This window comes from Heliangelus exortis, chromosome 18, assembly GCF_036169615.1.
Source record: "Heliangelus exortis chromosome 18, bHelExo1.hap1, whole genome shotgun sequence".
In the NCBI taxonomy this organism is placed as follows: Eukaryota; Metazoa; Chordata; class Aves; order Apodiformes; family Trochilidae; genus Heliangelus; species Heliangelus exortis.
In genome coordinates this window covers 14,898,919-14,922,433 of record NC_092439.1, presented here as the reverse complement: position 1 = coordinate 14,922,433, position 23,515 = coordinate 14,898,919, and the positions used below count along the sequence as shown (strand labels likewise).

The window sequence follows — 23,515 nt, the reverse complement described above, 5'->3', positions numbered from 1 at the left end:
AAAAATTAGCTTTAATACTATGGAGGAAGAGCCAGCTAGAAATCTTCTGAGATTCTTTTCCCAGAACAGAAAACCAGAGAAAGATGAGTTTTGTAGCATCCCTTTAACAAGAAGATCAGGAATAAATAACAGCTTCTGTGGGCCCTGCGAGGAAGATAAAACCCACTTTTTCAGAAAGCAAATATCACACTGAAAGGCTGCTTTCATTTGGTGGGGAACTTTTATTGGCTTGGAAATTTAACATTTTTACATTTTTTCTCATTGAGACCTTTTACTGCAGTAGGGAACATCATGGGCAACAGAAATATATCAAATGTTTGCTCAAGGAGGAAGGAGTGTTGTGATCTTCACATCAAGAATGTTTATCCTGGAACCACATCTCCAGGAGACAACGAACTCCCTGCCTTTAATGCTCTCAGCCATTGGACACTGATGGTACTCAAAGAATGACTTAACTTTCAGCTTAATGAGAATTAAGCCAACACATCAAGATCCTTCTCATATACAGTGGATTTATATTCCCTCCTATTTAAGAATTTCTCATTCAGTTGAAGTCTGAAATGTATTTTACTAAACTGTAGGGGAAAGGGGGAAAAAAGAGCAAACAAACCAACAAGATATTTGTGGCAGTGATATTTTTAGTGTGTGGTTTTCACAGGAGGAAAACACTACTAGGACCAATTTTTCTTTCTGTTTAGGCCATGATCTGCTCTAAGCTACTGAACTTGGTGTCACCAACCTGCAGTGTGCCAAAGGATGGGTTTGTCATTCGGTGCCAGCTGGACATGCAGGACTGCAGTGAGCCAGGACAAAACAATTGCTCTTGCTCTACACTCTCAGAGTACTCAAGGCAATGTGCTATGTCCCACCAATTGGTGCTCAACTGGAGAACTGAAAACTTCTGCTGTAAGTTCAAATGTTTCATTCACAGCAGCCTGTAGTTGATCTTGCTATATCTTACATGGAGATATAGCAACATGGAGTTGAAATCAACAGATAAAAAAAAAAAAATCTGTCCTGAATAATATTATTTTCTTAAACAGTGGTCTTTGGTAAAACATAAAGAAGAACATGGAAAACTTAAAGGAGAAGGAGGAAGCATGAAATGTATCTCCTACATCTAGATCAGTGACCATAAAAAAGATCCCCCAAGTGAAAACTATTGAATTTGTCAGCCTTCAGTGGGAGGCTGTTCTTTCTTAGTTCAGTTTTTTCATTATTATACTTAGCAAATTAGGCACTGAAGAGAGAGAACTCTTAAATGGCCTCTGAAGTATTTGAACATTTTTGCTAACAATTCCCATAACCCCTTTTATTCACAGGAGGTTTTCAATAGTGCATTTTCACATGCTCAGCCTTCTTAATTGCAAGTACTGATAGGAATAGGAAGCAAATTTTCCCTCACTCTCCAAACTGTACATGATTACAGTGTACTTTTTTCCAGATGCTTGTTCATTATCAAAATTCTGATTCACATTTTGCAGTCTTTTTCAATACATCTGAAACTCAATCTATAGTCATTGTTAGGTAGCAGGAGTCATGGTTGTATAAGAAAACAAGTTGATCATAAAAGAGTCAAAAGTAGCTTTATTTGGTGTTATTTCTAAGCCAACTCACACATAAACAGAGATGCAGCACATGTCAAAAAAAGGATCTTTCAAAATGACCTTGCTTAATATGATACTGCCCTTGCCACTTAGTCATATTTTTTATTTACTGTTTATATGACTTAGTGGGTAGCAAATTTGTAAGAGGAATTGCTTTGACAGGAATATATTTCCTTATCCCTTGGTTCTTACTCTGTCTCAAAAAATCTTTAAGATATTCATTCTTCCTTAGATTTTAGCATAAGAATAGTGATTTTTTTTTTTTTTTTGTATTTGCAATGAGTTCTCTTTTATTTTTTCTTCATACTTACTACTAAAAACATTCCCTACTAAGCTCCATTATCATATCTAACACTTTAAAATTGCACTTCTTTCTAAAATATTTTTTCCCTCCTCTTCTCTAAGGTTATCCATCTTACACAAATCTGTAGCCCATTTCATTCCTTTGTTGGCCTGCAGTTTGTTTTAATCCTTTGGAGTGTAAATTCCTCATGGCATTTTATAGATGCAGATAAATATTAATGAGGCACTGAATGCATTCACAGAACTGTACAAGAATTCTTACAAATCACAGTAAAAGAATAGCCTGCTTTTCTCCAAGTCATATAAGTTTTCCTCTTGTCAGTAGACAAACAGTCAGTTTGTGGGAAACTAGGACTTGTAGTAAAGTGATAAAAGTTTTAAAAAAAAAAATAATTTTTCCCATTTTTCCCCCCCCCAAAAACCAAAGCTGAGAATAGAAGAATGCAAATAAATGCCAAACATACAAAAAGTGTTGAACTGTTTAGTATTTATTGTTCCTTTCTCAGCCTCATTTGTCACTACCTCTATTTTCCAAGCTCACTTATTTTTAGCCTTTCAGATAAGGAGAAATCTACTGTATTTTTAATTTATCACAAAGTAAATCATGTTCTGAGTTCCATATATTAGAATTTCTGGAGAGCTGCATTCTGAGGAGCAGATCATGTCTGAGAAGAAGGAACTGTGCAGAACATCAAGAGTTACATTCTTCAAATCGTTCAAGTGCTACAAAAAAAGCTGATTTGTGGTAGTTTATTAGGCTTCAGTATAGCCTGTTTGCCACTCATTAGGCTTCTGAAAGGAGTTTCTAATAAACAGGGCATGGAAAATTCATAAAACCTGGAGCCAGTATGATGGTAATGGTGGATACTCAGATGATGAATTGAGTACTGAGGCAAAATCACAAGGTCCTCTCCATCCTTGGTGGCAGATAAGAGATTCTTCTATGTTTACACTTTAAAAATCTTAACAATTTCACTCTTTGTTGCAGCTGTGGGAAAATGCTCTGCTAACCAAATCTATGAGGAATGTGGCTCTCCATGTATTAAAACCTGTTCCAACCCTGAGTACAGCTGTTCCAGTCACTGCACCTATGGCTGCTTTTGTCCAGAAGGTATCATTTCTGTATTCATCATATCCTAAAGAGCCTACACAAATATTTTTGGCATATATCCAGTCAAGTGACACAGCCTTCTTAATAATAAACTAGCAGTGCAAGGCAGAGCAGTGTGCTGCTAAAACTGCCATTTCTCAGGTAACATCATCTAACTGGGGTCTGGATGAGTCGTGGTCCTCAGAGAATCCTTAGTAACTGTTTAAAAGAACAGAGCTGTGAAAGCATTTTCCTCTCAAGACCATGATATGTGAAATTATATGCTGTCTGCTTAAAGTTCTGTACTATAATATGCACTAAGCTTAATTAATTCCTTGTTTCAAATAAGTATCCAGCCTTTCAGGGCATCAGCACAAGGTTCTCCTCAGAGGTTCTGCAATATTGTGGGCATTTTGGAAAATCCCTTTAAAACAGTTCGATGAACCTCCTAGAAAAATCATGATTATCATTTGCAATGTTTCTTGACATTTCAAGCTTGAAATATCCCCCAAGGTTACTGTGATGTGGGTATTTACATCAACATAGTCACCATTTTTTAGTAGTCAAAAGAAATATTTTGTGAGCTCCATATTGGTTTATATTCATTAAGAGAAAATGTCCTGCAAGTATGGGTAAGTCTCTAAGTGTGATTCTAAGTACTGGTTGTGGCAGAATTCCATTCCTAAGGTAACTTTAGAAAGTAAATTAGAAAGTAATTTCTAAATAAAATTAGAAAGTAATTTCAAGCTCTGGTATACTTGGTGGTAAGTAAGGATATGGAAAAGTATTTCTTTTGTCTTCCTCAGGCACTGTTCTTGATGACATCTCAAAGAACAGAACGTGTGTTCACAGGGAGCAGTGTCCATGCACACTGAATGGGAAAACCTTTGCTCCTGGGGAGACAATGAAAGCAGCCTGCAGGGTCTGGTGAGTAGCAGCAGGAGCTTTCATGAATGGATGCAGAGAATCCACACCAAGCAATTGGAAAATTTACCCCAACTTTTCAGGGGGCAGCTGCAAACGTGTCTTGCCATAGCCACTGAATGTTCTTTGAGTGACACAAATCATACATTTGTAACTGAACATGGTTGTGTCTTATTTCTGCTCCTTCAGCCCACAGAAAACATTTTCATCTCCTCTGTGAAAGTGGAGGTAAAATCAGTACATAACCAGTAACCAGAACGTGCAAGTTCTTTCTGGTAATTTCAGCACTCCCCCAATCACCAAATCAGAACTGCAAATTCAATGCTTAGAAACAGAAAGGAATTACTTAAGACTATTTCAAAAAATTAATTATTTTGTGTCTTCTCTTGCTATCATAATTCTAATAAGCAAACAAAAGAATAATGGTATTTGATCCTCAGAACTGTAACAATGGATGCACTTTTCTTGATGAATGTATTCAGGAAAGTTTACTGACAATCTGTACAAGAGTTCAGCAACTTCAAGTGATACATGTGAGGAAAATCAAAGCACTGAAAGGACAAGGGAGAACATGATACAAAGTGCATCTTCTATTACTAGGAAGTAGATGAGTTTTTATTGAGCAAAGAAATTTCACAATGGAAATGACAGTTCAGAATGTGTATCTGTGTCACACTGTGCTCACTAACCAATTTTGCATGTTGATCAGCTAGAGCAAAGCCTCCAGGCAGTAGGGTTAAATACTCTGATGGTAAAGAGTGCCTCAGCATGAGAATTATCTGACACAGAACTGCTTGTTTTCCTCAGTCAGTGTACCATGGGTCAGTGGAACTGTGAAGACTTGCCCTGCCCTGGAAGGTGCTCACTGGAAGGAGGCTCCTTTGTCACCACGTTTGATTCTAGATCCTACAGGTTCCATGGGGTTTGCACTTATGTTCTTATGAAGGTAATTTCTGCATTCTAGAAATACAGAACATCAAATAGATATATTTCAGTCTGTCTTTGGTTTCCTATTAGAATGTGAACTAGGGGCTTCCTGTGATATACATTCATTCTACACATCATTGTTACTCTGACACAGACTTCACTTCTCACTGTTCTCCTTCAGAGTTCCAGCCTGCCACACAATGGAACCCTAATGGCTGTATATGAAAAATCTGGTTATTCTTATTCTGAGACATCACTGAGTGCTGTCATTTTCCTCTCTACAAAGGTAAACATTCCTTCTGCAGGTTCTATCCAGAATTTCAGTAGCCAGGTTATCCAAATAAAAGCCATTACTAGTAGCCTGAAATGAAAAATTTTGGGAGATAGATACTGAAGATATGTTCAAGTTCATGCATACACATGAACTCAATCACCACATCAACTCAGGAAGCTGGAGTATTTCCAAAGTGAAAACTGGCAGCAGTAAGGAATAACATGGGAGAAAAAGCCTGAATCAATCTTTTCCTACTCTATAGGTCATTGACAATACAGTTCCTTAATTTAAAGAGCAAAGAAATAGCATCAGCACAGATAATTCAGATAATTACTTCTGATTCTGTGTCTTTTTCTTACAGGACAAAATTGTGATTTCTCAGAATGAACTCCTTACTGACAGTGATGAACTTAAATGGCTACCTTACAAATCAGGTAAAGAAGAGGAAATAGCTGTAAAGTCCAAATTCCATTATATGTCTGTTTTATACAATCCAACATCTTTGCTCTTGCAGTTGCCAATAGCAGAGTTTTTAGAGGGAGGTTAAAATCTTTCCTGTTGCCTCTGTCCCTCTATGGAGTGTTCTGTGTTGAAGCAGACATGTAGAAAGAATCTTAGAAAACTTAAGATATACATTAAAATAACTACTTTGCAAAATCCTTTGTGGCAAAATCTCTTTCTAATTATCCTTGTTCTTTTAGGAGACATCACTGTTTTCAGACAGTCTTCAATGTACATTCAAATGTACACAACCTTTGGGCTGGAACTTGTAGTTCAAACAGCACCAGTATTCCAGGCATATGTCAAAGTTGGATCCAAATTCAAAGGCAGAACCCTAGGTAAGAATCATAGAATCATAGAATTAGCTGGGTTGGAAGGGACCTCATCAAGTCCAACCCTTGAGAAATCCAGTCCCCACATGAAGGAGAAAATGTGGGGAGTATAATTTTGAAAGCTTAGAATGCATCCTTTAAGGAATAAAGATTCTTCTCTGGATTAAAAAGCAAACAAACCACAAAACACAAAATGACAAAAACACCTGTACTGGAAAACCAGCGTGCTGAGAATTAGGTTAGATGCTAATAAATTTTAAATTAATTTAAAAATTAGATGGTTGACATTTTTCATGTGTAATATAATGTTCTTCTCCTATTTTGTGTGTGCCTTTTTTGATCTATGCTTTACTACACAATGAAGGGAACACAAACCAGTTTGTGTGGTCTCTGCATCTTGGAGCACGTGGTTCTTTGAACACAGTGCATGATCACTGGAAACACAATGAGCCTTAGAATCTAAATGCTTCTCAGCTGATGAGCACCACATGGAGATGTGTCTGTTAATTGCACAGCAACATCAGCCACAAAGGCACATTCTGCAATGTAATTATCTATGGGGAATTACAGAGAAGCTTTAGCTTTTTTTTTTTTTTTTTTAAAAAAAGGTCTAAATGTATATTCTTTGTCATTAAATATTTTATATACATAGAAAACCACATGAAACTGCAACAGTACTTCTTGCCTTGTTTTACTGATTTCAAACCACTGAAAAAGCCTTTTTTTTCTAAAAACAAGACAAAAACTTCAGTGTTAACTTCTCATTGAATAGAAGTGGACAAGCTATACTTGAGAATGTGTATACAGTAAGGCTACCTGACCTACAGTATTCCTTGACAACCCATGTACAATTTTCAGATCCCTTTTCTCACTATTACAGAATGAAACATACACCACTCTGTGCATGTTCTTTAAATTTCAGCCATCCTTGCATTTCTGATGTTTTCAGGTTTGTGTGGCAATTACAATGGAGATACTACAGATGACTTCATGACCAGCATGGACATCACTGAAGGGACAGCCTCCCTGTTTGTAGATTCCTGGAGGGCAGGGAATTGCCCTCCTGCTTTAGAGAGTGACACTGACCCCTGTGCTTTGAGCCAGCTGAACAGTAAGTACCTGACCCTCTCCTGACTGAGCTCTCCAGCTGCATCTCTAAAAGGGGAGTAAGAGAGTTTGAGAGAAGCAGAGACTGAGACAATTGAGCATCACAGATTCTATCACCAACAAGATGTTTCTGATTTCTGAAATGCATTCCTAGTGAAAGCTAATTAAATCCCACTATGGAGATCTAGGATTGAGATAATGAATGAGAAGTTTCTGGCATTATTTCCAATGAAATTGCAGTGGTCATGGTTGCATTAGATTTACTCAGCAATGAGGTGATTTCAGTGTCTGAAATCCAGGCTTTACCTTAAGTTTCTATTGCTACTGGTCTTGAAAAAGAAAAAAAGAAAAAAAGAAAAGCTGTACTGAGCTGTTTGAAGAAAAGTATAGTTCAGGCTATAGTAGTAGTTCAAGCTACAGTAGTGTGTACAGTTTTTTTTTTTACTTGCTTTTCCTAACTTTATGTGTTTAATTTCATGATTTACTTTATCTAGAAATATCTGCTGAGACTCATTGTTCCATTCTTACCAAGAAAGGTACTGTGTTTGAGAAATGCCATGCTGTGGTGAACCCTATTCCTTTCTACAAGGTAAGAAATTATTCTGACAGAATTTGTACAGATGGAGTCCAAATCTGGACCAGAATGTACTCCTAGGCAGTATCCCACTCATTTGGATCAGTAATGAGTAGAAGGCAAGGAACAAGTATGGTTTTAAAAATTATGTTTCCACCCCACTCCAAGTGTGATTGCTCATAAGCATCAGTTCCATCCCTACAGATCAGGAGGTGTTTTTGCTCATAGTGCAGTGCTCCATATCAACAACTTTAACTATGCAAAGTATTGATTTTCCCATCACTGAGCACATGGTGTTTGCCAATCTCCACAAGCCCTTTTGAAAATTAAAAATTGAAAGCAGTGAATAAAAAAAAGGCACTTTTAGGTACTAAGTATATTTTATTCCTGTCAATCAGGCAATTAAACAGTTCTTTTTCTTTAGTTTTAGTTATGCAATATGCATTTTGCATGACTTCCCTCTGCAATTAAGCACAGGATCATTTCCCTTGGAAGAGACCTTTCAAACCATGAAGTCCAACCATCAGTCTGACAGTCCCAAGTCCATCATGTCCCAAAGCACCACATCTGCACATCTTTCAAACCCCCCCCAGGCTTTAGCACTTCCAAATATCTGCTCCCCATAACAGCCCCCTCCCTGTGCTGGGTTTCAGAGATGTGTCTACCAAGCCTGTAATTATGAGGAGACCTTTCCTTACATTTGTTCTGCTCTGGGATCCTATGCAAGAACATGCAGCTCCATGGGTCTAATCCTGGAGAACTGGAGGAACAGCATGGACAATTGTAGTAAGTAACCAAACCAACTCTTCATGGTCTGGCATCAGGTGAATGTGTGCATGCTGAGCCTTCTCATCTGGTTCAGAAAAGGATTGTTATTATAAGACTACATTATATAAAAAAAGATTACCCACATGTTTTAAGGTGAGCATGTGGATATCTCCAGGACTTGATAATTAAGTGATAGAAAAAAACAGACAAATAAAGCTGTATCTTACTGCAAGATGAGAAAGAACTAGGAAAAACTCTGGTTGCAGATGTGATTTGGCTATTATGTAACTTAGATATGGGCATAGGTTTTACAGTTAGTGGAAAATACATCAGCAATTCTGCAAAGCTTCTCTTTTCATCATCTTATTCCAAGATACAAAAGGAGCAAGAAGACAGTTAGCCTTCAGAGAATTTCCAAACAGATACATGGTTGGTCTGAAATATTTATTGCTAGAGCTCCACATCCAAAAAAAGAGAAGAAATAGGAAGCATTAAGCATGGAACACTATATGCAGCACATTATGGCCACAGTTACCTTTCACAAGGTAAGCAGATCAAGTTAAACACACACTCCTTCTTGTTTTCCAGCCATTACTTGTACTGGCAATCAAACATTCAGCTACAACACTCAGGCATGTGACAGGACATGCCTGTCACTCTCCAACAGAGCCCTGGAATGCCATACAACTGACATCCCTCTGGAGGGCTGCCATTGCCCCAGAGGCACCTACCTGAACCACAAGAACGAGTGTGTTCCCAAAGCTCATTGTCCCTGCTATTTAGAAGAAAGAAAGTTCATCTTTCCTGATCAGTCAACAATAACTGGTGGGATTACCTGGTGAGTCTGTCAAATTTAAAGCTCAACAGACTGAGGATGGAGAGGAGGGGTCTTCATCTGTTTCTGTTGGGGGTTCACAGCTGTAAGCAGCTCAGCACCACACAGCCACTGAAGCACATTCAGGTTCCACAGCTGAGTGTGGAAGAGCATCATCAAGGCAAAAGTCAGAAAATTTGTGAGTGTTAAGAAAGAGTTTTTAATAACTTTAAACTTTGTTATTAATAACTAATAACTTTGTTTGTATTAACAAGCAACCCAGAACGTGCAATCAGAGCTCAGGAGTGACTACACTACTTCCTGTCAGCAGGCATGTGTGCAGACATTCCCAGGGAGCATGGATTTGTCAGGCACAATGGCTACTTGGGAAGCCAAGCATCATAACTACAAATATCCCTCCTTCCTCCCTTTTTCTCCTGAGCTTTTATTGCTGCTGATGTTGTTGTATAGTACAGAATATCCTTTTGGTCAGTTTGGCTCAGCTGTCCTGCCTCTATCCCCTCCCCTTCTGTGCACTCCAGCCCACTCACTGGTGGGGCAGCATGAGAAGCAGAGAAAGCTTTGACAATGCTCAGCAAGAGCTAAAAGCTGTCATGTTATCAACACTGTTTTTGTCACCAATCCAAAGCAAAGCACCACTGAGCTGCTACAAAGAAAATTAACTCCATTCCAGCCCAAACTAGTACAGTCTCCTTTACTTTTAGTAGCAAAGGTTTCTTTTTCATTACATTTTTGCCCTTTCCTGAAATATGAAGATTCTTAAATGAACTAATTTGATTTACCTTAAGGGTGGGAAAAAAAAAAAAAAAAAAAAAAAGAAAAAATTAAATAAGGAAAAAATTAGGAAATGATAGGTAAGATCTGATTATGCCTATTCAGAGATTTTGTTAACAGCATCTGGGAAGCATCAAGAATGACTTGACAGGCAATTGTTATAGTGAATTATATTCATATAAACTGAATTCAGGCCTATTGTTCACTTCCCAAGCTGATATTACTGTATAGTACAAAAATGTAAAGAGAGGCAAGTTGACTCAGGTTCCATTTTGGAGGGTGGGGAGGAGCCAGTAACAAATAAACATTTCTAATGGTTAGAAACATGAAGGCAGTTTGAAAAACATAAAAATTATTTCTTAAAACCAAAAATTAATAGAATTTTTTTTCCCCACTAGCTACTGTGTTAATGGGAGGCTAAGCTGCACAGGCAAACCTCAAAATCCTGCAGGTAGGGGTCTGATATGATTTACTTAGAAACACATTGTAAAATTTCTACTTCACAATCTCTCCACTCTTTGTTTTTCTCCCTTTTTCTTAGAAAGCTGCAGAGCTCCTAAGAAGTATGTATCATGTTCTGACAGTTTAGAAAACAAATATGGAGCTGCATGTGCCCCTACCTGTCAGATGCTGGCTACTGGAATTGAATGTGTGAGTTTTACAGCTCTGGGATATTTTTCCTCTTGAGGAAGGAAGAATGTTCTGGCTGTTCCTTAGGATGGGGTTACATTCCCTCTGGTGAAACAAAAGGAGATATTTCTGCTAACATGATACAGTTAAACACCATACTTCTTTCCACAGACTGTGGACACTAAAAATTTGCATGTATTCAAGACATGAATGAACAATTAAATTGCATGAATTGATTAATGAAATTCTTTTAGATAAATAGAATTTAAATCCATTAAGGATTCTGTCACCTCTGGCTCAGGTAGTCCATAAGCTGCATGTCACTGGAAACTGATGGAACATGTGGTTTATGCTCCCTCTTGTATTCTTTCCCAAATATCTGCTGCTGGTGGTGATGAGATCCAGGAGACCTGGACTGTGTGGAGCTCTGGTCTGTGCTGATGGGGTTGTCTTATGCCTTTACATTAGGGAAACAGACTAATTGGGAGAATTGTAATTAGCTTCTGTTGTACTCAGTCTGAAAGGTTGGTAGCACCTAAATGTACATTTTTCAGAGTCTTCAGGTGTGTTTCATATCTCCCACAGTCAGTGCATCCTAGAGTTTCAGTGAAACTGGTTCAATTGGCCTGTATATTAGTATGAGAAAAATCACAAAACTGAAGGCAAGTCAAAACTAGACTTTAGCACAGGTTGACTCTTAACACCATTCACATAGAAGATAAAATGCATCTCACAGTTTTGTTTTTGGTTTTTTTCACTTTGCAATCTGCTGATCTCTGCCAGATACCCACTAAATGTGAATCAGGCTGTGTCTGTGTGGATGGGATGTATGAAAATCCTGATGGCAGATGTGTCCCAGCTGAGGAGTGTCCATGTGAATATGGTGGTCTTGCTTATGGAAAAGGGGAACAGATCCAAACTGAATGTGAGAGCTGGTAAGAATCACACAGTTTGCCTTTACAGAATCAGAGAACAGTCATGGCTGGAAAGGACCTCTGAGGTCACTGACTCCAGCCATACACACACACAACAAGCAAACAATCCAAAACCCCTGCAATCTCCAGGCCCCGAAGTGCCACATCTACACATTCCTTAAATATCTCCAGGGATGGGTGACTCAACCACCTCTGTTTCACTAAACTGTGCAAAACTTTTGTCCTGAGCAAAAGCCTTTATTTAGCCTTTTAGGAGCATCAGAAAGGGCATCAGCTGAATGGAAGGAGTACAAAGCACAGAGGTGATACAGAGCAGCTCAACGTTTCACAGTACATGGGTTTGTAGAGATGAGAGTCATGGTACTGGCTTCAAGGATAATTTCTGCCCCATGCTTATTGAGCAGTAAGGGCACCCAGCAGGGCCTGGAACTGAAACCTACATGAGGTCATGGATTATAAGACCTCCCTAAATAAAGATAAGGGCAGAATCTTCCTTTTCTGTAGATAAAAGCAACCTCCACAGAAGATTGTTTCAATCTCATTACCAGTATTCTCCAAGTACATTATTCCCTTTCCAATTACTAATCCAGTATTAAAAAACAACCAACAGCACACAACCTACACAGAACAGTGACATCTGTTCTCATTAAAAGCAAAATTAATCCAATTTATATTCTTTCTTTCATGAGAAGAAAAAAAAGCTAAAATTACTTATGATTTTTTCTTTATCATGAATACATTTTCTAGGCAGTCCATAACTTTCAGCTGAGGTTCTCACATTAGCTGTAACTAGGTCACAGTGTACAGAAGTCAATTAAATGAACACCTGATCTATAAAAGTGCATGCATACAAAGAAAGCAGGTTCAGGTAGAATTCCATTGAACCCTGAGCATGGTTTCTCCTCTCACTCCTAGCACTTGTCTGAAAGGCAAATGGAAATGTGTTCAGAAATCCAAGTGTTCCTCAACCTGTAACCTGTATGGAGAAGGCCACATCACCACCTTTGATGGGCAACGTTTTGTGTTTGATGGCAACTGTGAATACATCTTAGCCATGGTAATCTGCCTCTTGCTGCTAATTTTGGTAGTATCTTAGCATCAAGAAACAGCTTGATTTAAATGACTAATGAAAATATCTAGGAAGTATCTATAACCAATAGAGCACTTTGAATCTTTATAAACAATGTTGGTTTATATTTTCCCCTTATTTCAACATTTAAGATGAAAAGACTTCTCAAAACTTGGGGTGCAATTACAAACAATTCTGCATTTAATAACATGTTTAAATAATCATTCATACCTATGTATTCCATACCAGCCAACTATGTCTTTTAGGAAAGTGATGTCAGTTTGACTACCAAATCACCTCCCAAAACAGGTAGAATTGGGTTCACATTTAAACTTCATTTTTTTATGCTCCTATCTTTTAAACTGGAAGACTTCAGAGACAGAATCTCCACGGGGTTTGTATTTTTTGTGGTTTGGTTTGGTTTTTGGTTTGGTTTTTTTTCATTTTATTTTAGGATGGCTGCAGTGTTAGTAGACCTGTTTCCTCTTTCAAAATTGTTACTGAGAATGTCATCTGTGGGAAATCAGGGGTTACCTGCTCCAGATCCATCCGCCTTTACCTTGGGGTAAGACCTCACTTCTGCTCTTATACAGCCAAATAATTATTTTAAGCCTCTTTCTTTGCCTTTTCAAGCTTTAGCCATGTCTTTGCAGTGATGACTTGTAAGTGAAAATACGTGCTGAATCTAGAGATAAACTCTGAATCTAGGGATAACAGACTGTTAGTTCCCAGGGTCCTTATTTCTACCCTTTTGAAAAAAGGGTGCAATATTTCCCTTTTTCCAGGAAGTTCACCTGACTGCCATGAATTTTCAAAAATAGATGGGAGTGTCAGGACAGTCCATTGTAGCACAGTATCTGGTCTTTGGCAACATGGCACAGAGTAAGAAAAACACTGAAACTTGATAAGTTATAACATCCAGATAAATTTCCTTCCAGAACTTGACATTCATATTGCGAGATGAAACCTTCAGTATTTCTGGGGAAAATCCTGGAGTACAGTACAAGGTGAAAACAAATGCCCTGCACCTGATGTTTGATATTATTATCCCAGGAAAATACAACATGACCTTCATCTGGAATAAGCACATGAACTTCTTCATCAAGATCTCCAGAGAATCACAGGTATTACAGAATAGCTTCCTCAGGACACTGTCACTTTGTGACCTGCAGGTTTGATAACAGTGGCTTTCTCTGTGATGCCAAAGGTTTTCCAGAGGTGCTACAAGCAATTCATTTTCACTATCTCCAAAACAGCAGAGACTTTCACTAGAGGCTGTTTTTTTACCCTGCTCCATTGAGGACATTTTTGAGAGAAGTGCTTGTGTTTTATCCAACTGCACAGTTGAATTGAATCTCTCAGTGATGACAGTTTGCAATTTGGAGGCAAACACATTCATCCCCTGATGAACAGACCCTCATAAACAAAGTGTCTGTAGATCACATTCACAGCTGAAGCACGGGCAGCTGTCAGATATCAGAGGGGAAGGTCAGTGATTGTAACTGGCTAAAGTGACACCTCTGCTTTCCTTTCATCTAGGAAACCATCTGTGGTTTGTGTGGGAACTATAATGGCAATATGAAGGATGATTTTGAAACTCGGAGCAAGTATGTGGCATCAAATGAGTTGGAATTTGTCAATTCTTGGAAAGAGAATCCTCTCTGTGGGGATGTTTACTTTGTAGTGGACCCCTGCAGCAAGAACCCTTATCGTAAAGCATGGGCAGAAAAGACATGTTCCATCATCAACAGCCAAGTCTTTTCTGCCTGTCACAACAAGGTAGGAGTTGATTTCTTCTTCATTTTATTTATAGGCATAATCTGTATCCTTCAAAAACACTCATACTCCTACACCTTATTTTCTCTTCCCCAATATGTTTTAATAAAATAGATATTAAATATTTTATGGCTCTCATTCTTTAAATCTTCATCCTTCCTTTTTTGTACCTCAGCAGCTCTTTTGTAAGCACAAAAGCTAAGTATGGCATTGACTAATTAAAAGTATCAGAGTGAGAAAATAATAAAGAATTAAGCATCAGAAGTTAGTCATTCTGTTGATGATGCCTGGAACTGATGATCAGTTTACTGCATATTCTTCTGAAACCATTTAGCCTTTACTAGAAAACTGAACTAAAGAAAAGCCTGAAAACCCTTATTCTCATCAACAGTTCAACAGCATTACCCAAAAGGTGCAGATCAGCTCAAAAGCAAGATATCATCAACTCTCCTTTTTGCTTTAAGTTGTCCACCTTGTGGAAATGAGAATATCTCAAGGTTCATCAGAACCAGGCCTTCTGGAGGAAAATCTCCACTTTCAGGAGGTGAAAACACAAGAGAAATGTGAATAATGCTGCAGTGTTCACACATATTAGTGGAATAGGGACAGCAGAAAAACTTAGTGCCTGAATGGATGTGGGGCCTGGGGTTTTTTAGCTGCCTGTGCATAACATGTTGAGGAACAGTATGATTTTAAAAATATGTATCTGGCAAAACATCATCAGCTTCTGCTGTTGGTGTGGAGACACCTATGATCTTGCTGAAAGATTTTGATGAAGTGGGACTGCAATTACTTTGGAAAGTGTTCAGATGAAATAGCAGCCACTCACACTTGCTGTTGTTGAGCCCAGGGGAAAAAAAAAAAACACCTTCTTCAAGAACCCCAGGAAATTCCTGACTTGTCTTTCCACCCCAGGTGAATCGGATGCCCTATTATGAAGCCTGTGTCAGGGATTCCTGTGGCTGTGATGTGGGAGGGGACTGTGAGTGCATGTGTGATGCCATTGCAGTCTATGCCATGGCCTGCTTGGAGAAAGGGGTCTGCATTGACTGGAGGACCCCCGAGTTCTGCCGTGAGTTCCTCTGAGGTCTCTTTCATTGTTGTGGCTGTGGGGATGTGACAAGACAGCTGCTGGCTTCATAAGCACCTGCTGAGTTGCATTTTCTCTACGCTTCACTTCAGCCACCCAGGGTTTGAAATCTGGAGTGCTCAGAAATCTGTAGTTCAGCACTTCTGCTAAACAAACCAAAATATTGTATCAGTTTTTACTATGGAGTAATGAGAGAAAATAATGCGGTCACAGAAGGCAGATTGCTGCTTCTGCTGCTGCTGTACACTGAACTGCCAGTTTGTCAGCAGAGGGAGTATGAAATTATATGGCTTGCTTTAGCTATGATGAAATAGTATTCTGTGTGGATGTCAAGGAAACAGAGACAGCTGTGTTGGCTGCAACACTGTAAAAACAGGAAAAAGATATCAAGGTGTTCCAGAACACCACATACAGAGGAACAAAGAGGATGAGTGTGTTATTACATCAGAGATGACAACTGCAGCATTCATTTATCTTTTAACATTTCACTATATCATGCATTAAAAATTGTGGGAATGCCTGCTAAGTGCAAACTGACTTTACTGGAGAGTAAATGTCAAATTACATCAGAAGCTAATAATTCTGTGACAAAATTCTTAATTAGACTGCTTATTTATTTTGTCCTCCTTTTAGTACTTTTAAAAATATCATGCCATTGGTTTTAAAAAATCTGATTTCTCTCTTACTACCCTTTTCTAGCTGTCTATTGTGAGTATTACAATTCTCATAAAAAACCAGGAAGTGGTGGTGTTTATTCCTCTGGCTACAACAATGACAACTGCATCTGGCATTACAGGCCTTGTAATTGCCCAAATCAAAACTACAAATATGTCAACATTGAAGGTAATAAGCTGGACTGGTGTGATGAGGGAACAGTAACACAGTCATAATTTTAGTGTTGTTTTTTAAAATCAGCCATATCACAGTTAAACAATGGTATTTTAATTGATGTTTTCTTTAAAGCAGTTTTGCTGAACTTTATGTTCCTACAATTGCTTTAAATACATAACCAATTCAGTGCCTGTGCTACACCAAGCTTTATATTTAGCTCAGCCTAGCCTGTAGATAAATTCTGTGACTTGTATCAAAAGAATATGATGCAATTAGGTATGAAGACATGTAGAGAGAGCAGTTAATATTTTTATTAGACAAGTGGATATAGTTGAGAAACCAAAAAAATTACCACATGGACAGACCCTTCTTCTGAGGGTGACATTGGAAAGGCTTACCTGAATAGCTGATGTTGCAATCAAAACTATTTTTAATAGCAGAAATGTAAAATATTAGATTGTAAAGAGTATACATTAGTTGCTGTTCTCTGAGCAATACAAAAAGTGCTCTTCCCCTTCCTGCAGGCTGCTATAACTGCTCTCGTGATGAGTATTTTGACCATGAGAAGTTAAGATGCCTGCCTTGTGGTAAGCAGCTGCCTGTATATGTGTTCTCTCTCCCTCCAGTAACTAGAAAGCAACACTTAAAGAAGGTTTCTTAAAGAAGGAATTTTTCCTAGTAGTTCTCAGGTAATAATGAGAGCTCATCCAAACACAACCTTCCCTCAAAAGAACCCTCTTGCTGTATTGCTAGTGTGCAAAAACTTCATTTGCAAATAAAGAAAAGAATTAAGGCTGAGGGTAGGGAATGTTACAGAAAAGCTGGATGACTCTGATGAGTTTTAGCTAGCAACATGAAAAGTTACACTTGTTGTACACCTGTACTTTTCAAAATGTGGGTTTTCCTGGCAGTGCTTTGCTGTCCTGATCTGCATGCAGGGCTGCCCCAGCAGAGCCAGGGGGCTCAGATTTTATCAACACCTTTCATATAAAAAAAAAAAAAAAAAAAAAGAGAAAACAGCCAAGAAGATCATACCCAGCAATGGACTCTACTTGGCAAATAGAGATTTTTAGAGATTTTTAATTTTTTAAATTAGTTTAACTTGAATTTTATTACTATATTATTTCCATGAAAACCTACCTTACTGAATAATGGTTTGGATAGACTCTTGCTGAACAGTTTGGATTTTCATGCAGATGAAAAAAATTCAAGAACAGTTGGTCTCACGTTAAAGAATCACAACTTGTGTAACTCAGATCTCTCTCATCTAGAGTTCTCATTCCCACGTGTCCATTATTCCTGAAAAGTGAGATGATCTTAAGCATAAAAATTGCAAGAAAGTTATCAAAAGCCTACTTGTGTTCATTATTATGATATATTGATTTTTTTGTTGTTGTGTAATTCCACTGATAAAAAGTTTTCCATTGAAATATGTAACAAGAAGCCTGTTCAGAAATAACTAACATAATCCTTTGAACCATATCTGAAATTTGCCTTATATGGAATATTTTAATATGCTTTTATTCACAAAGCTAACCTGTTCTACCCTTCCACAACAGGAGATGAAAGCATTAGCACCACACCTGAAACATCTGCACCTTCAGCAGGTTGGTTTCTGTAGCTGAAGAAACTGATGAGTATGTCCTGATGTGTTCTTATGGGGGCATCAGAGAGTTTCACTACCAGTGTCAAATGCCTAAGATACAATCATGAAAAATAACTTGGCAAGATAATTATCATGAAAATTTTCAGAGAAATGTGTTAGAATTCTCAAAAGAACAGACAGACAGATGCCCCATCCCTGGAAATATTCAGGGTCAGACTGGACAGAGCTCTGAGCAGCCTGATCTAGTTGAAGATGTCCCACTCCTTTCAGGGGGAGTGACTGGAAGGCTGTTAATGGTTCTTTTCAAACAAACCCTTTCTATGGTGTACAAAATCTCACTAAAATTTCCATCACAGTTGTTAATGGTGACTGGCCATATAACTCTTAGGACAGTTAAGAAGTTCTTCATGGAAATATATGACAGAGTATTGCAAATCCCCAAAGCCTGATCCAGGAAGGGAAGCTTCATTACACTGATCTTTGATAGAAATTCCACTAATTTTCCTGCAGAGAGATGGTATTGGGAAAAAGTTACACTGTTGACTGTCTGAATAATAAAATGCAATTCCATCTCCGCTGCTCTGCAGTATTGATGTCAAATTTGCATTAAAGTGATGAAGAAAAAAAAAAACATTTAAGGGTTCTGCTCAAACTTCTGTTTTAATGTAATACCAAAGGATAAGACAGATAATTTCACTGAAATGTTTAATCTAAAAGGTAATGGTTTTTAATAGGAGTTACTACTAATAGTTATTCAGTGTTTTTACTTCAAAAAGATTTTTCAATTTACATAGGTGTGTTATAAATACATTGTCATGTCTTACCCTTTAATTTTGATTTTTTTTCTCTTAGTAACAACAGTGCAGCCTGAAGTCACAAGAAGCTCTACAGCACTTACCCTACCCAAAGTACATAGTATTCCTTCTTCTGGAGCTACTGTATCAACTGAGACCATAAATCCCACAATAACCTCAAAAACCACAGTTCCAAGGTCTTCATCAGCATCACCTCTTGTCTCAATTAAGTCAGCAACTGGTAGGTTTTTATTGCTACTGTCTAAAAAAAATAGTAGTAAACTCACTCTATACATCACTGAGATTTCAAAGCATTGCAAGCTGTCTCAACATCCATATTTAAGACTCCAAATCATGAAGTAGGCAAAGCAGGATTCCAGAAGGGATTTTGCAGACCAGGAGTGTTCAGAAGCATAGACTGGAAGTGCAAAGAAAGAAAGGATACAGGCACTGGGTAAACAGTAAAATGAAAAATCACTTGCATCAACTGAGAAGCACAGTAGAAGCTCTATAAGCAGTAAGCTAGCTCAGCTGCACTTGAATTTATGAGCTCAGCTGCAGACTCTTTTCCACAACTGGTTTGGTTATATTCAAGGAGCACCCAGCCTGTTAACTAATAATATGAGCCAGCTCCAAAGCATAACAACACAGCTATCAGGATTCTAGAGTCCTGCTCTCAGGAGGATGACTCCAACAGAAATTCCTTCCTGATTCTGTGGCTTGTGGAGACTTAATAATAAAATTTAGCTTCCCACCAACATGCACCTCAACTAAGAAGTCTTCCTAGACTCAGGCTATGAGGGAAAGAAGAATTAAAAAGAGGTCCCACAGAAATCAAAATACAACTTCAAAGGCTGCCATTGTGACAGATTTGTGCACAGGGACAAGGAAAGAGCTATGGTCTGATGTTATTTTGTTTGCTAATTATGCAAAGCTGAAACTGGCCAACTTGGACCATAAGAATAGCCAGTGAAGCTGTCATTTGGGCAAAGCCCAGGCAGACTTTAGCCCATAAGATAATTTCATAGAAAAATTATATAAAAATTATCCAATACAGAAAAAAATACAGAAAATGAGAACAAAGAAATATATGAGAAAATAGAAAAGAAACATGAGTAGAGAAAGATTCAGCAATGCCATGAGAACATGAATACAAACAGACAATGATATAGATGATACTCAAACCACCAAGGGGGAAAACTGTGTCTCTGGGGTATGGGTGGCTTCTTCATAATTCATCTATATTCAAATATTCACTGAATAGATTATTCACATTTTACTATTTACCTTTGCTCCAAAAGAACACACAACATCAACTTTTACCACAGCAATCATGACTACAGTCATCACTCCCCCTTCCATAACCACCTCTACAAGAACCACTTCCATGAAGCCAACACACACACCTCTCACCTCATCAGCTCCTGCTTCTACAGAGATGGAGAAAGTGAGCACACCACTTCTCAAGACAACTATCAAAAGGGAAATGACAACCACCCCAATACCTACTCAATCTGTGTCTCAAATCACAGCTTCCAGCAAGTCTGAGCTAACAACAGCAGGTAAATACCTCTTCCTGACATCTGCCAGGTGAAACCATCACTCACGAGACTGATGTATCAGTGTGTTCCTTATAAAACCCCAAACATTCCTACAAGTTGTCCTGACATTGCAAATAGGTAGGAAAGGAGATGAAGAACTGGGATAAAAATGGAAATTTATGTGTCTTGCCAATGGAGCAAGTATCTGACACACAAATTTCATCTCAAACCTCACATTTCTCTTTGAGGCCGTAGTCTACATTTCCTCCAAATTTAGGCAATATCTCTGTGCTTCAAACTATGTTCTTGAAAACTCACAGATTGCAGAACATGTGTTCCCCTGAGCCATTGTAACAAATGCTCCTAAAAAAAAAGAATAAGAAAATTGGGATGTCAGGTACCTCATGTGCTAAGTTGAATGATCTTCTCTGAGGCTCTCTGGCACTAACTGCCAGGTTAGTGACTGACACCAGAAGCTGAGTCTTGTGCCAGTAATTAGAGCTTCCTCTGAGGAACTATTACAGCTCACTTTAACAAGGAACCTGACCAGCTCCCACCCATTACTTATTTCCATTCTTCTGTACTTTACAGAGAGTGAGAGAACTCAGGCAACCACTCTGCTCCACCAGGTCCCAGTAGGTGAGTAAGAGGGAGCTGAGAGGTGCCCTTGGCCTAAGATTCTGCATCACTTACCCAAGCTTTCCCAGATGATGTTCTGGAATGCCTTGGAGGGGAGATGTGCACATCCAGAGCAGGTCTTCTTTCCTCAGGAAGCTTCAGGAAGGGCAGGGGGTGCTGGATGACCAGAGAGCACCCTCCAGGCCCAGTTCTTGCCCCATGTTTTTTCGGGTGGGGGGAGCCATTGGCCCATTTGTTCTTCTTGCCCACTTAGTGGGGTCAGGTGCTGCCTTGGTGCTTCTGCCTGGGAATTGCCCACTTCCTTTGCTTTCCCCTCTTGCCCTACCATCCTAAATCAACCTCTGCTTTTCTCTCTGTAGCTGTCACTCACAGAAGACCAACAAAGCCACCCCCAGTGCAGCACCTAATCACACAGAAGACCACCCCAGCCATTCCAGCCAGCAGCACCTCTGTCCCAAGCCCTGCCAGCAGCCCAGAAGTCCTACTGGAAGGATTATCTGCAAGCCCCAGCTCCTCACCTGCCACCTCAGCCTCATCCTCTTCTGCCCCATCCTCAGCTCTGTCCTTGACAAGGCTGAGACCATCACATCCTGGTAAGGCTCTCTCTGGCCCTTTGTGCTGTTCTGCCAGCTCCTTCCTGCTCCCATCATTCTCTTTGAAGCAGCATGTCTAACACAGGCTTCAGCTTTTGTATTTGTTCTGAGCTCCTGTGTGATTCCCAGGACCAAGGCAGGTCCTCCTCCCTTGGAGGGGACACACTTCATGGGTTTGGCTCTGGGTTATCAGGGTACAAACATCCATTGTTTCCTGCCCTAGGACTGGCACTCAGAGAGAAGTTAACACACCCTCCCCTCCCCTTACAGTGCTGCCCTGAGAATCCATGGTGAGGGTAACAGAAGGCTGGAAACATATCTCCAACCTACACCTCAGGACAGTTTGCAGTCAAGGAATACATTATCCACCCAGTGAATACCCAGGCCCTGGAACACCCATGACAAGTGTGGGTAGACAAGTGCCACCTCCATGGCTTATGCTGGCCCTGGCTACAGAACAGCAACCAGTAGAGAGCTGGCAAGAAGGGGTACCCTAAGCTTCAGGATGAAGTACTCCCACTTAGACAAAGCTGGCTTCAAACACCTGGGTTGTCTTCCTGCTGCTGACAGCCTAATCTGGGGAGATGCCACAAGATGCTTAGTCTGGAATCCCTCCAAGGCCTCAGCCATTCTTTTCTCTCATCCCTTTCTTTGTAGCAAGGGAGCCAACCAGAGCTAAGACTCCAAGCAGTAAACTCTGAGTGCTCTGGTCAGGAGAGGAGAAAGAATCATGAATGGGCAGTGCCTGTCACTTCAGTAGCCTCAGCACTCCCTTGCATCTATGGAAGCAAAGTCTGCAGGAGGCAAAGCACAGACAGTTGGAAATGCACATGAAAGCTGAGACATCCTCCCACCTGAGGAGCTCCAGGGCAAAGGAGGAAGACACAAATAACTGCAGGATATCCTTCAAAACCATAACAAGCCTGCACTTACCAGAAGCAGGAAAGGATGAGATGCTTTGAGGGAGCAGGAACCCACCAATTCATCTTGGAAAAACTCACAGTATGAGGGAAATGCTCTAGATTTCCTACACCATAAAGTCCCATAAAGCTTCTAGCCCCAAACCCAAGACTTTAACACCCACCCTTATTTCTTACCTGCTAAGCCTCAATCAACCTCTGCTTTCCTCCCCACAGCCTTCACCCACAGAGAGACAACCCTGCCCCACGTGCTGCCACCTCTCAGCACCCAGAAGACCACTGCCACCACCTCCACCACCACCAGCACCACCTCCAAGACCTCTGTCTCCAGAGAGGCCACCCCTGCCAGCAGCACACCCCTGACCCTGACCAGGACCTCTCCAAGTCCCAGCTCTGCCCCTGCCCCCAGCAGCCCTCTCAGCACCACCCAGCTCCCAGCTCCCACCACTTCCACCCTCTCCTCCACCTGGGCCACAGCCCCCAGCCCCAAGCCTACCCCTACAGCCCTGAGGAGCAGTGCTCCAACTGAGTCTCCTGCACCAGAGTCCTCTGCACCCTCCACTGCCCAAACCAGCCCTCTGCCTTCACCTGCTGCTGCTTCTCCCTCCTCCACTGCATCCTCACCATGGCCCAGCTCCTCACAGCCCAGTAAGGCTCCCTCCTGCCCTCCCCACTGCTCTGCCTTTCCCTTTCCCTTTCCCTTTCCCTTTCCCTTTCCTTTTCTTTTCCCTTTTCTTTTCTCTTTTCCTTTCCTTTCATTTCATTCCTTTCATTCCTTTCCTTCATTCCTTTCATTCTTTTCCTTCATTCCTTCTTTTCCTTCTTTCCATCCTTCCTTCCCTTCCTCCCCAGATCCATCCTCCACTTGCACATTTCTCAAGGTCTTGGCCCTCCCTTTGCCACCTGAGCCTTGGTGCCTTCCTGGGCCTGCCCACTGCCTCTGCTGGGGATGCAGCTGATTTTTATTCCTAGCAGGGTGCCTGGGGCTGTGCTGCAGATGTGTGTCCAAGAGGGTTTTGAGGCTGCACACAGGCTTTAGGTGTTCCTGAGCAGTGCCAGCACAGCACCCAGGCTG

At 40.0% G+C, this 23,515-nt stretch overlaps 1 protein-coding gene across 1 annotated transcript in view; it reads left to right on the top strand.

Moving 5' to 3' along the window:
• The window catches only part of LOC139804803 (mucin-6), a 40,727-nt gene that overhangs the window by 8,975 nt on the left and 8,237 nt on the right, over positions 1-23,515 (top strand). The window contains exons 7-33 of the mRNA XM_071762422.1: positions 699-906; positions 2,899-3,021; positions 3,807-3,927; positions 4,732-4,870; positions 5,033-5,137; positions 5,487-5,559; positions 5,827-5,964; positions 6,908-7,069; positions 7,560-7,654; positions 8,293-8,425; positions 8,996-9,245; positions 10,415-10,467; positions 10,558-10,667; positions 11,430-11,581; positions 12,497-12,638; positions 13,105-13,215; positions 13,589-13,774; positions 14,190-14,429; positions 15,342-15,498; positions 16,216-16,359; positions 16,872-16,934; positions 17,907-17,954; positions 18,806-18,988; positions 20,049-20,309; positions 20,880-20,927; positions 21,287-21,520; positions 22,657-23,088. Of these exons, the coding sequence (XP_071618523.1) occupies positions 699-906; positions 2,899-3,021; positions 3,807-3,927; positions 4,732-4,870; positions 5,033-5,137; positions 5,487-5,559; positions 5,827-5,964; positions 6,908-7,069; positions 7,560-7,654; positions 8,293-8,425; positions 8,996-9,245; positions 10,415-10,467; positions 10,558-10,667; positions 11,430-11,581; positions 12,497-12,638; positions 13,105-13,215; positions 13,589-13,774; positions 14,190-14,429; positions 15,342-15,498; positions 16,216-16,359; positions 16,872-16,934; positions 17,907-17,954; positions 18,806-18,988; positions 20,049-20,309; positions 20,880-20,927; positions 21,287-21,520; positions 22,657-23,088 (4,111 nt within the window). The remainder of the gene's footprint in view (positions 1-698; positions 907-2,898; positions 3,022-3,806; positions 3,928-4,731; positions 4,871-5,032; positions 5,138-5,486; positions 5,560-5,826; positions 5,965-6,907; positions 7,070-7,559; positions 7,655-8,292; positions 8,426-8,995; positions 9,246-10,414; positions 10,468-10,557; positions 10,668-11,429; positions 11,582-12,496; positions 12,639-13,104; positions 13,216-13,588; positions 13,775-14,189; positions 14,430-15,341; positions 15,499-16,215; positions 16,360-16,871; positions 16,935-17,906; positions 17,955-18,805; positions 18,989-20,048; positions 20,310-20,879; positions 20,928-21,286; positions 21,521-22,656; positions 23,089-23,515) is intronic.